Source organism: Somniosus microcephalus, chromosome 27 (genome assembly GCF_052327205.1).
Source record: "Somniosus microcephalus isolate GS21.2 chromosome 27, FLI_Smic_1.0, whole genome shotgun sequence".
In the NCBI taxonomy this organism is placed as follows: domain Eukaryota; kingdom Metazoa; phylum Chordata; class Chondrichthyes; order Squaliformes; family Somniosidae; genus Somniosus; species Somniosus microcephalus.
In genome coordinates, this window is record NC_141013.1 from 24,124,981 (window position 1) to 24,138,149 (window position 13,169).

At 42.8% G+C, this 13,169-nt stretch overlaps 1 protein-coding gene across 2 annotated transcripts in view; it reads right to left on the reverse strand.

Moving 5' to 3' along the window:
- aqp9b (aquaporin 9b) overlaps positions 1-11,756 on the reverse strand; it is a 105,194-nt gene extending 93,438 nt beyond the window's left edge. The window contains exons 1-2 of one of the 2 annotated variants that reach the window (XM_085968717.1): positions 11,102-11,746; positions 7,219-7,345 (exon numbers count right to left, since the gene is read on the reverse strand). In XM_085968717.1, the coding sequence (XP_085824843.1) occupies positions 7,219-7,345; positions 11,102-11,206 (232 nt within the window). In that variant the 5' untranslated portion in view covers positions 11,207-11,746. Of the gene's footprint in view, positions 1-7,218; positions 7,346-11,101 lie in introns of both variants that reach the window. The other variant, XM_085968719.1, reaches the window with a different exon arrangement.
- Positions 11,757-13,169: the final 1,413 nt, after the last annotated feature.

A 13,169-nucleotide genomic window follows, 5' to 3' on the forward strand; every position in this document is an offset into this window, starting at 1 on the left:
TTTCTTTACTTTTGCGGAATACATGTTTGAGCTCATATTCTTGCCATGGAAGGAGTTCAGCGAAGATTCACCAGGCTGATCCCTGGGATGGCAGGAATGACGTATGAGGAGAGATTGGGTCGATTGGGCTTGTACTCACTGGAGTTTAGAAGAATGAGAGGGGATCTCATTGAAACTTATAAAATTCTGGCAGGACTGGACAGACTAGATGCAGGGAGGATGTTCCCGATGGTCGGGGAATCCAGAACCAGGGGTCACAGTCTAAGGATAAGGGGTAGGCCTTTTAGGACAGAAATGAGGAGGAATTTCTTCACCCAGAGAGTGGTGAACCTGTGGAATTCTCTACCACAGAAGGCAGTAGAGGCCAATTCATTAAATATATTCAAGAAGGAGTTGGATATATTTCTTAAGGCTAAAGGGATCAAGGGTATGGGGAGAAAGCAGGGACTGGGTACTGAACTTGGATGATCAGCCATGATCGCATTGAATGGCGGAGCAGGCTCGAGGGGCCGAATGGCCTACTCCTGCTCCTATCTTCTATGTTTCTATGTTTCTAGCAAAGTGAAGGATAGGATTATTTTTCCCTTTTCAAAAATCCTGACAATCTTCTCCCTTCCTCCCCATTAATTTAGCACCGTCACATTTGGGGATTTTTTTTACCAATTTTCCACAGAGAGGATTTGAAAAATAATTACTTTAAGTGTTGGGTCTTTAAAACAAAGTGGATTTGCACAGTAATCATACTTCTGCCTGTATCTCCTGTATCACCAAGATCTCCTCCCACCACTTCCATGATTTTGAGATCTCTTTTCCACTCTACGTTTTTCCAAGAACACTCTTCCTCCTATGTATCATAAGTTCACTTGACTTCTCAGTGCATTGTGCTCTGTTTTTGAAATTCCAGTTGGTAAGCCCCACTTATCATACCCTTAATGCATTCTCCAGCAACCCTGGTTCAACAAGACATGGGTAATGATTAAATAGGAAGTATAAATTACTATGCAAGGTTTAAATAGGAAGTCCATGTACCGCCAGCATTTGCAGAATATATAAAATCGAGGCCAGACTTTGACACTGTTGCTTTGGATGGTCAGAAACAATAGTGGAGTTGTTATCTCATCCCAGGGACTCCCAACAAACATTCCCGCTGTAGGAGTTGTCCCTTCCTGATGAGCTGTCCATGAAGGTAAATTCCAATGGGAGGGAGCACTAGGATTGACAAGCAGCTCTTCTGACCAATTCCCGGAACATGGGGAGAGGTCAGAAACCAAACCCCAACTTCCTGTGGGGACAGGAAGGATGTAAACAAAGATCTACATGTATGCAGCAAACAAATGGGAGAAAAATGGGATATAGGAGTAAGAAATTATTTTAAATCAAGCAAGGCAACCCACAGAAGTGAGGTAGAATAGGGTGTTTGTTATTTTTATATTATTATGCAAAGACAAGTCATAGCGGTGGACATAAGTAACTCTGATCATAGCTCTTGTTCGTGTGCTGTAGGTTTGTATCCATAAAGAATTGACTAATCACTTAAGAGCCCTACAACCAGCAGAGTGAGGAGACTTTCATCCCACCACTATAGATTGGATATAAACTCCAGAGGTGAATGAACACTATTGTGCCACCCAGTCTCCACAAGAGTTTACATGTAGTGATGTTTACATTGTGTAGCTTATCTAATGGGTGTGGAAGTATCATAATTCATAACTGATAAAGCCATGTGTGATTTTATCAAATCATCCTCATGTTCAGTAAATGTCCCTGTCACGTCCCTCCCAGACTGTACTGTAGTTTGGGAATAAAATGTAAAATTATTGACAGGATAGATTGGAAGTTAAAATTGTTATGATGTGAAGAAATACTGAAAGACACCTCACCCAACAAACATCACTCACTGTAAAATACTTAATATAAATAGAATTTAGCCTTTGTACTTTGCTCTTCTGAGCGATTGACATTGGCAACGCATGAAAGAATTTTCCTAAGTTCTTTATAAGAAATTATTTTCTTCAAAAAAAACCGTAAGAAATCTATAATTTTGCCAGATGAAGCAGAGGTGGTCACAGAAATACTGCCAATTTTTTGTGTTTCTGAGAATCAGCTTTTTCTACATGGCAGAGGTATGAGCCTCTATAGCAATTGCAGAGATTAGACATATGTGATATATTCACACTTAGCCTAAATGTTACTTGACTCATTTACAGGTTCTAGGCAGTGCTCAGCCCGAGTTTGGATAAAGCGCATTAAGCTACCATTCTGAAAGAGTCTGTTAAAAGAAATAGCCAGGGATAGCCCAGCTCACAAAAGTACATTGAAAAACAAACAAGTAGTTTCAGTGCATCTCAAGCTCTTTCTTTCCCCAAGTATGAACATAGCTGCAGTTAATAACTTGACTAACATTTACTGCTGATTGGACAAGTTTACTTGTCCACTGGATTTGATACAATTTTATGAGATTGACCTCCTCGTATCTTCATACCTTGAGCTTTTGATTGGATGATACAAACAAGCCGTTGGGGCCAGTTTTCATCAATGAAGGCCCAATTTTTCTAGTTTCATGTAATACCAAATTGATTTGGAAGCCAGGAGGAAGTAGAAAGCAGGTAAGGAACGTATGACAGTGGCCAACTCTGTTCTGCATAATGTTGTAAAATATATGATATATTTTCCTATGAAGTTTAGTTAGGTGAAGGGACTGAGCTGTTAAAAATACGAGCCATGACTGTTGTTTCTACTGCTTTCCTTTGTCCCTTTTAGCTGGAGAGCCTGTAGGCAGAACAAATATACACTTCTGACTGGAGGCATTATCTGTTAATAGCATAGAAGTTCTCTCCAAATTGTGCGATAGTTAAAGGTTTGTTAACAAGGGGCCTGTCCAGATGTAAAATTCCAATGGTTTGACTCAAACTTGGCACAACTTATCAGGCAGCCAGGAGAGTAGTTTTTCACTTTCCATCCACCAAAAATGATAGAAATAATTAATATTGATATCTTTGTGTTTGCAAAAATTTTTATATTCCCCCCCCCAAAAAAACTTGCTAATTGTGGTAGGTCTGCTTTTGTTGTTGCGGCATTAGAAGTTGCCTAGACCAGAATTAATCAATGTAGCTTTTGGCTTGTTTTTTCTCTTAGCCGAACCAGAGTTATGTCATCGCGATGGAATGAAACTCCATGGTTGAAGCACCCATGTTAAATTAAACCAAAATCCAACTTAATGGGCTCTAAAAAAAATAATCTAAGAATTCCAAAATACTTTTTGGTTTCAGAGGATGGCTTTTAAGTATGAATGCGAGTGCAATATTATGGGCGCGATCTTGCCAGCCCTGGGAGGCGGGCATGGAGGCGGTACTGCTGGGAAAATGGCAGAATTTGGGGGCGGATGCCAGGAGGTGGGTAGCCATCCCGCGCTGGGTCCCATCTCCTTGGAGGCAGGAAGGGGATTACAGCCACTTAACTGCCTGTTAACAGGTAGTTAACAGGCATATAAGAGGATTATCACCATTTTACCCACAAAAGTGCAGGCTTCCCGAAGGCTGCGAACCCCGCCAGGGTCACCGAGGCGAGTAGTGGGTCTGCGAGGGTCAGAGGGGTGCAAAAGTGCGCTGTGAAGGTAAGTGATGGGTGCAAGTGTGGAGAGGTGAGTATGTGAGTTAAGTGGAAAGTGTTAGAAAAAGTTTACTTACCTTTGTTTCTTCCTGCAGCCTTCAAGAGTTGGGTATGTGGAGAGTCTCGCACCTCCATGGCAGAGATGATCGATGGCTGTTGCATTCTCCAATGCAACAGCTTCACAGAGCTGTCAAACGATGACATTCCATCTGTCAAAAATTTTTGACAGATGAAACGTCATACGCTGACGTTCTCTGCAACCAGCTTTCCCATAATTGGCCTGCTAAGCCTGCTGGGTGGGCTTAACAAGGTCAATCAAGGGAAAATAGCGTGGGTTGGCCACAAGTCGATGGAGGCGGGACTAAAACCCGACAAGCAGCAGTCCTGCCTCCAACGCGCCCCCATTGGCGAAATGGCCCCCTATGTTCCTATTTTGCTTCAGTATAAATTTACCACTTTAAACTAACATCAATTTTAGCTTAGCCTGAAAACACATTCTGTCAGCTGATGCTTTTCCACCCATCAGAGTACTCAGGAGAGAATGGTGGGCAATGTTCCCATTAAGCTGTGCAGGCCTCTCAACAGCTTTTAAATGGAAAAATCGCGCTCACGTGGAAATTTGAAGGGCCCACGCAGCCCTTTAAAGGGGCCACACACCCAAAAATCATTAGCGGGTACATTGATGGTGGGTACCCTATATATCATTTCTAGTGCATGATTCAAGACAAAAGGTAATTGATGTGGCACACTAACTCATTCACTCCATCCATGAAGTTTATAAGTTTTGGACCATACAAGGTATGGGCCTCCCCATAGTAGTTGCCTTGTGGCTGTGAGCATGGATAGGGACTTTGGGAGAAGCCAAAATTATAACAGCCTTTTCTGTTGATTGGTTAGATCAAAAAATTATTTGAATAGGTATTAGGACAGATTATGTTAAATAAAATAAAAGTTATTAAAATATTTGGCCGTGCTCTTCCAGCAAGCGCACATGTGCAATTAAATGAGAAAATTCAGAATTTGCGCCGCTCCTCCGTAAGCTGCGTGAAAATGGCATCTTGCCATTTGGCTCCACCTTCAAATATATTTAACAGTGTTAAGTCCCTGACATCGTAGAGGCGGTCTAAAGTCATCACAGCAAGTTACGGTTTGACCACTCCAGTGTATGTATCCTTTTAATGGTGTGGTAAGTCAATTACTGCCACACAACCTCTCTGGCACTGAAAATTAACTTTTAAAAGTGTGGAGTCGCATGCTTTCATAATTTAATTATTGTTGGAGATTTAAAAAAAGAAATGTAATTTTTTTAACATTTTCTTTCTGTCTCTTTTATCTCTCAATCCAATCTTTCTTTCTCTCTCTTTATTTTGCTTTCTATATCTGATTTGACATTGGGCTGTAATTTGCGGCCCCTACGGGTGCAAATGAGGTGCATATGTGCCCGTAAGGGGCGCACAAGTTCTGGGTTTAGGCATGCGCTAAAACTCGGAACTTGCGATCTGTCAAGAATTCGCTTGACAGATCGCATGCATCCCCGGGAAAGGGGCATCCGCCAGCGGAGATTTGGGCTATTTGCCCAACCTCTGCCCACCGAATACCCGTGAAATTCTTACGCCTGGTAAAAGTAAGGCTTGCTTTTTCCAGTATAAGAGTTTTAAAAAACAGAAAATTAAAATGTTATCAAAAATGTATACATTTAAAAGCTTGTAGGGTAAGTTTATTTTTAGCCCCTTTAAAACGTAAATTTATTTTTCAAAAAATTAAATTTTTGCTTTAAATATTTAACTAAATCCAATTTGAATTAATTTTAAATATGTGATTTCTTTTTTTATTTATTTGATGTGTAGATGTATTTTTTGGGGTATTCCCATTCATGCTTATGGGGTTTCCGTACATACGGAATCCCCATAAATATGAATGGGGATTCCCTTCTGTCATTCATTGGTGATGCCAGGGGTGCTTGTGAACCACCTGCGCCCCCGGGATACGTGGGCCACTACCCGCAGGTACCCAGGACCGCGAGTCTCCATGGATCCTGAGGCCCCGCATTTTATTTGCAGATCGGAGGCATTTCCCCACGGGAAGCCTCCGACTACAAATTCAGGGCCATTGAATTCACTAGTCTAACTTACACTTCCTGGTTCAGACTCTCCGCTGTTCATCAAAGATTCTTCAATCTGATTGGTTAAGGAGATACAGAGTTGCTTGTCCTGTTCACACAGGTCCCAGATACCCTGCAGAGGGTGCTGCACTGTGTGGCTGTCCCGCTGACAGCAACTTGCTGTGCAAAACTCCATGGAAAGTCTATGGGCAACTGCAAATCTAATGAACGGCTAGTGCCGTTCACAGCAAAATACGGCCCAATATGATGAAGAGCATGTTGGAAAAGAGGACAGGAAAAGCATAAGTCAAATTGTTTAAATCTGTTTAAAATTAATATTTAAATGTGGATTTTATTTGCAAAGAATTCATGCTACATAGAGGTCGGAATTTTCCTTACCTTGGTGGGTCCAGTGTGGCCGGTGTCTGAGGTGGGTCCCAAACCCACTGCTGACTCCATCCCGCTGTAGAAATGAACTTACCTTAATGGGGCCTATTAAGCCCGTCCAGCGAGTTACCCGGCCCAATTAGATGGAGCGGGTCTAGTGACATCATTCATGACGTGTTTTAAGCCGGAATCCTTAAAGGGACCCTGGCCACATTAATTTTTTTAAGTTTAATCTAACATAGTGGGTGTTGAATCTTTACTGTACAATAATATAAGTTATAATGAGTGGCAAAGAAATATTTAAATAATATTATGATTAAGTAATATGACTCCATCTACAAATATGATCAAGAACATAATTAAAAAAGTACATTAATTGTGAAATTATTGGTGCTTTAGTCACAAATCTATAGACTTTTGTATCAGTAACTGGTACAAATAAAAGATGTGTGTGTATAGGTAAGACATAAAATGAAGCAGATTTTAAATGTAATTTAAAGGGGTGGATTTACAATCTTAAGCTAGTTCAGCAGAAGAGCTGCGGAATCCCTGACAAACAGTGTAAGTGGTGCTTAAAATGTGTTTCTGAGATTTCTCCAGCTCTACTGTTAAGTGCCAGTAAAGTACCTCAGAATGATTTTAATTGGGTCCCCCATCACTGCAGGTCGGGTTGGCTCCACGATGACAGATACGCCTGTGGGAAAGGTGCGTGGGAGCGAGTTGACGGTGGGTTCCCGACCCGCTGTCAAAAGTAACAACTTTCCCACCCGACCCGCCACCGATCGCACCCGCTACCACCACCGAAAATTCAGCCCAGAGTTACTCATGACGTTTAAGTTGTTTCATTATTAAAATATTAATGCTTGTTTCAGCATCATTTTTGTTCTGGATCTGCCAGCAGTCTGAGGATCATACAGTCATGTGTTCTCAAGGCTACATTCAAATATTAAATTATTATCTCAGTTTCCTTCAGTAATGTTAACAGTCCAGGAGCCATTAGTTCTATACTGGAATAGGAAACCTAGAGTTAATTAAAGCTTTACCTAGATATCCATCTTCTGTTTCAACATTTAAAACCCACTAACTCTTTCACTGTATCCAGGATAATGCTCGGCACTTACCTGAAACTCCTATTGTAGCATAAACAGCTATGGTAATTCCAAATGGAAAGCCAATGGAAGAGGTCAGTATATTACCACTTACTCCTCTGCTCAGTATTGATTGGGCGAGTGAACCACAACCAAACAGCTGCAATATACAGAATTTTGAACAATATTTGTGTAAGGTAGTGTAACATAATAATCTCTTTAATGTGTACAAAATTATAAAATTTGAAACATTTAAAATGCCATGGAACTGATATATTAACATGAATGCTTAACACGCATGAAATTCCTTTGTTACTATTTAACTGGCGGAGGAAACACATTTAAAGTAAATGAGTTAACGTCTCCATTAAAAGAGCACATAAAGGAATTTCACAAAGAAAGAACTTGCATTTAGATAGGGCCCTCATGACCTCAGGATGTCCCAAAGCACTTTACAGCCAATGAAGTACTTTTGAAGTGTAGTCATTGCTACAATGTAGGAGCACTCATACTAATGCCGCACAGTGTCATTTCGGGGATAATGGTTGATAGGAAATTGTCGCTGTCTGAGAGAGATTCCTGGAATGGCTGGGAATAGCTATTTTCCAAAGCCCCACGTCAACCCCACCTTGGCTGTCAGGATAAATGTAGAAAAAAACAGGGGATCAGTCAGCATCTATTTTGATCCATTTGGACTGGGGTTATGCAAATCCCACCTTTACCATTTAAAAAAAAAGGACAAATAGATCAGTGATAGCATCACCGATGTATTAATTGTGCAGAACCCTAAGCACAAACCAGACAACTTCAATTGAATAAAAAGTAATAAAAAATGGAAAGGACGTTTTTATTTCCATTGCATTTACTCCTGTTAAGTACTGAGGGCGGGTGGAGGGTGCATTGTTGGACAGGCTGTGCTTTGGATAAGAAGCTAACCCAAGGCCCCATCTGGCTGTTCAGGTGGAAGAAGAATCGCACAGGCCTATTGGAAGTGCAGAGGAGTTCTCCCAGTGTCCTGGCCAACATTTATCCCTTCAACCAACACCAGCAAAATAGGTGCTCTGCACTGGGAGTTCCCACGGATCTTCTCACTCTCCGTGGCTGGAATGTGAGCGGAAGTAAAATAATGGGACTCAAGGCGGATAAATCACCTGGACCTGATGGCTTACATCCTAGGGTCTTGAGAGAAGTGGCGGTAGGGATTGTGGATGCATTGGTAATAATTTTCCAAAACTCCCTGGACTCAGCAAAGGTCCCGGCAGATTGGAAAACTGCGAATGTAACACCCTTATTTAAAAAGGGCAGTAGACAGAAGGCTGGAAACTATAGCCTAACATCTGTGGTAGGTAAAATGTTGGAGTCCATTATTAAGGAGACAGTAACAGGACATTTGGATAATCATAATTTAATAGGACAAAGTCAGCATGGTTTTATGAAGGAGAAGTCATGTTTGACAAATTTGCTGGAGTTCTTTGAGGAAGTAACATATAGGGTGGATAAAGGGGAACCAATGGACGTAGTGTATTTAGACTTCCAAAAGGCATTTGACAAGGTGCCACACAAAATATTATTAATTAAGATAAAAAATCACGGGATTGGGGGTAATATTCTGGCATGGATAGAGGATTGGCTATCTAACAGAAGGCAGAGAGTTGGGATAAATGGTTCATTCTCAGACTGGCAATCAGTAACTAGTGGTGTTCCGCAGGGGTCAGTGCTGGGTCCCCAACTCTTTACAATCTATATTAACGATTTGGAGGAGGGGACCGAGTGTAACATATCAAAGTTTGCAGATGATACTAAGATGGGAGGGAAAGTAGTGAGTGAGGAGGACATAAAAAACCTGCAAGGGGACATAGACAGGCTAAGTAAATGGGCAGAGATTTGGCAGATGGAATACAATACTGGAAAGTGTGAGGTTATGCACTTTGGCAGGAAAAATCGTAGAGCAAGTTATTATCTTAATGGCAAGAAACTGGAAAGTACTGAAGTACAAAGGGATCTGGGGGTCCTGGTGCACGAAACTCAAAAGGTTAGTATGCAGGTGCAGCAAGTGATTAAGAAGGCCAATGGAATGTTGGCCTTCATTGCTAGGGGGATAGAATATAAAAATAGGGAGGTATTGCTTCAGTTGTACAAGGTATTGGTGAGACCACACCTGGAATACTGCATACAGTTTTGGTGTCCATACTTAAGAAAAGACATACTTGCTCTCGAGTCAGTACAAAGAAGGTTCACTCGGTTAATCCCGGGGATGAGGGGATGGACATATGAGGAGAGGTTGAGTAGATTGGGACTCTACTCATTGGAGTTCAGAAGAATGAGAGGCGATCTTATTGAAACATATAAGATTGTGAAGGGGTTGGATCGGGTGGATGCGGGGAGGATGTTCCCGATGATGGGTGAAACTAGAACTAGGGGGCATAGTCTTAGAATAAGGGGCTGCTCTTTCAAAACTGAGATGAGGAGGAACTACTTCACTCAGAGGGTGGTAGGTCCATGGAATATGCTGCCCCAAAAAGCTGTAGAAGCTACATCATTACATAAATTTAAAACAGAAATAGACAGTTTCCTAGAAGTAAAGGGAATTAAGGGTTACGGGGAGCGGGCAGGAATTTGGACATGAGTCTAGGTTCGGATCGGTCATGGCCCTGTGGGTAGCGGAGCGGGCCCAGGGGCCGTGTAGCCTGATCCTGCTCCTATTTCGTGTGTCTAATTCTGTTAGATTCAGGAGATGGTTCTGTGATAGTAGATTGGCGGTTAGGATCAGATCAGCCATGATCTTATTGAATGGCGGAGCAGGCTCGAGGGGCCGATTGGCCTACTCCTGCTCCTATTTCTTATGTTCTTATGTTCTAAGTTTGGCGGGAACCTCGTTCACATGTACAATTGGGGTTTCCGCTGAGGTTACAGCAACGGAGCCAGATACACCCCAGGGAACTCGCAGCATTGGTCGTTCTTCTCAGTGCTGCTTGTGGGGCCTTGCTGTGCCCAACTTGGTTATAAAGGAACCAGAGGGAAGATGAAGATTTTTTTTTACCCGAGTTGGGAGGATCTGGAATGCACTGCCGGAAAGGGCGGTGGAAGCAGAGTCAATAATAACTTTCAAAAGGGAATTGGATAAATACTTGAAAAGAAGAAGTTTGCAGGGCTGTGGGGAAAGAGCAGGGGCAGTGGGACCAATTGGAGAGCTCGTTCAAAGAGCCGGCACAGGCAGGACGGGCCGAATGGCCTCCTTCTGTGCTGCAAGATTCGATGGAAATAAGAGTGACTACTCTTCAAAAGTACTTCCGTGACTTGTTCTGAGGACATGAAAGGCACTATATAAATGCAAATTAGTTCTTTAATGGAATGATCCTAGATTTTACTCCCGTTATCTATTCGTTGGCAGGCTTCAATGTTACACACGGCGGGGTTTTCATGTTAGTTTAACGGTCACCTTACCGCAAGCTAACAGTATTAATATCAAACACCTTTATGTACCGTTACAACTAGGGTATGAGAAATGGTGCCACTGATAATGATTACAGAGCACTTCCAGGTGAATAAAATATGGAAGAAAAGGTTATTCGCTTAACAGTACACGGACTTAACAACGTTGGTTCGATTCTTTGCGATAAAAATCAGCTGATATCCAGTGATCTGCACAAAAATTTGTTTACAGATTTGAAATGTGCTGTTTATTGTGTTCTCGCATCTCCGATATTAAAAACACTTTTAAAAGCCAATGCCTGCACGTCCTATGTTGCCCTGATTTATACTTTCCTGGAACTCGGATAGATCTTGACCGAAATCAGCGAGCTTGACAACCATTTAAAGAACAACTGGGGTAAAGTCTGGTGTCGTCCTGTGCAAGGTGCCTGGGCTGCGGGCTAACGGGTGCAGTGCCCACCCACATCTCATCACCAATACTTACAATCAGTATGAATGTTCCCAGAAATTCGGCCAGCCCTTCTTTTATCCAGCGGTTCTTTAATTTGCATCTGTCTATCAGACTCCTCTTCTGGTTCTGCGACTCCATGGCTAGTCCCCGAGGTTTTCTGCTGGACAGGGAAGGCGGTAATCTGTTGGTGTCTTTTAACAGTCCACCGCTCTGAACTTCGTCACTGGGATTAAGCAGTGGGCACGGGCTGATAACGATGTTCCACCGTCAGCCGAGATCAGATCAATATTTGCACAAGCTTTGCAGCTTCAGTCCACTCTCAAAGTGGCCAGAAACTTTTTTCTCTCTCTCTCTTCGATCTTGGTGATTTCCAAATGCAGTCAGGTGGCAAACACTCGGAAAGTTAACGACATTGGAGAAAATTGAACATCTGCTCCTTTCCCGAAATTCGAGCAATCCCGGTTAATCATTACCCTCTCTCGCACTGCACACCGTGAAACCATTGCACCTTCCCTCCGAGTAACTCCGTTTAGCGAGGGTGGAATAGCTACTGGGTTGGAGATAGTTCACATGCCCAAAGCTCCCGGTGACTCTGCTGCACCGTACTGGGCGAAGCGGGTTCTTTTCAAAGTTGCTATTTCTTTTAGGAGTGTTGACAGAAAAAGGCAGCGACTTTACCAACAGAACGGAACTCTGATAACAACTGCACGCAGTGGGAGACACTGGCGATTAGAAAAGTCTGACTGATTGGCTGCTCATTTAAGGATTTCAACATTACATTGCAGCGGAGTAGCTTTTGTATGTTCGTATTCCCCTCAACACGGGTGAAGGTGCAAGGTAAGTTGGTGTGAGTAAGGATGTGCAGGAGTAGGGTAGGGAAGGCAGAGTGATGGGGATGTGATGAAAGGCACAGCAGGATGCAATTGAATGTGGCTTTGTACTCAGGTTTCCTGATCTGAGATCATTGAAACGTTTGCGGCACTGCACCCAGGTCCTCCTGACCACATCCCTGCTTGTGACCTCCTCTGCAATCTCCAACCAGGCTGTCTTGGTCTCCTGGGGCGGTCTCTTCCACCCATTGGAAGGGAAGAGGACCTCCCTGTGTGCTCTGACTCCCTCCATAAGCATATGGAGAGAGTCCTCAGAGAACCTGGGTCAAGCCCTCTGCCTCCGTGCAGTCAATGTCATTATTTGCAGCACTCCAATGCTGTAGTGCACTGACAGCACTATGTTACATTGACATTCAAATCCAATGTGGCCAAGGCCCCTTTCAAGATCTCGACTGAAAACGCATCATCGATGACGTCACCAGACCCGCTCCATCTCATTGGGCCGGATAACGCGCTGGCCAGTCTTAATAGAGCCCATTAAGGTAAGTTCCTTTTCAACAGCGGGATGGAACCAGCAGGGGGTCGCGACCCCCACGGACACCGCCCGGGTAGGCAAAATTCCGACCTCTGTATCCACTCTACCAAAACCTTTCAGAATTTTAAAGACCTCTATTAGGTCACCCCTCAGCCTTCTCTTTTCAAGAGAAAAGAGACCCAGCCTGTTCATCCTTTCCTGATAAGTGCAATGTTTGGATGCTAAAACAGATCTCTGTCTAACCTCCCTTGTCCCTTTAAGGCTCAGCTAATTCATATAGGGAAGTGATCTAAATAGGCACATTCTGAGGTTAATTCAGAGGTATGGTTCTGTAGGTGGGAAGTTGTTTATAAAACTCCCAACTCCTGCCCTTGGAGAAAGTCCCCAAGGTAAATGTTTGTGGGACATTCCATATTTACATTTGTCATGCCTTCATTCAAATTTCTTCAACCTGACTGACTATATCCAAATACATTAATTATGATTGATTGATGTGCAAACTCAATAGCAGGCAGAAGATGAATCAAATGAAACAATCAGTTCCCTCAGCCGCCTGACCAAAAGCTTAAAATAAGGCTTCTAACGTTGTGGCAACTTGCATGTTTCACAGTAACATCATTAAACATTGTCTTTTGTGTCTTCATTAAGGTTTCTGTTTGAAGGCCCGAGCCTCTCTCAAAAACCTGCCTCTCGGGGTTCACATTTTCCTCCGAGCTGAAGGATTAGTTGTCGGGGA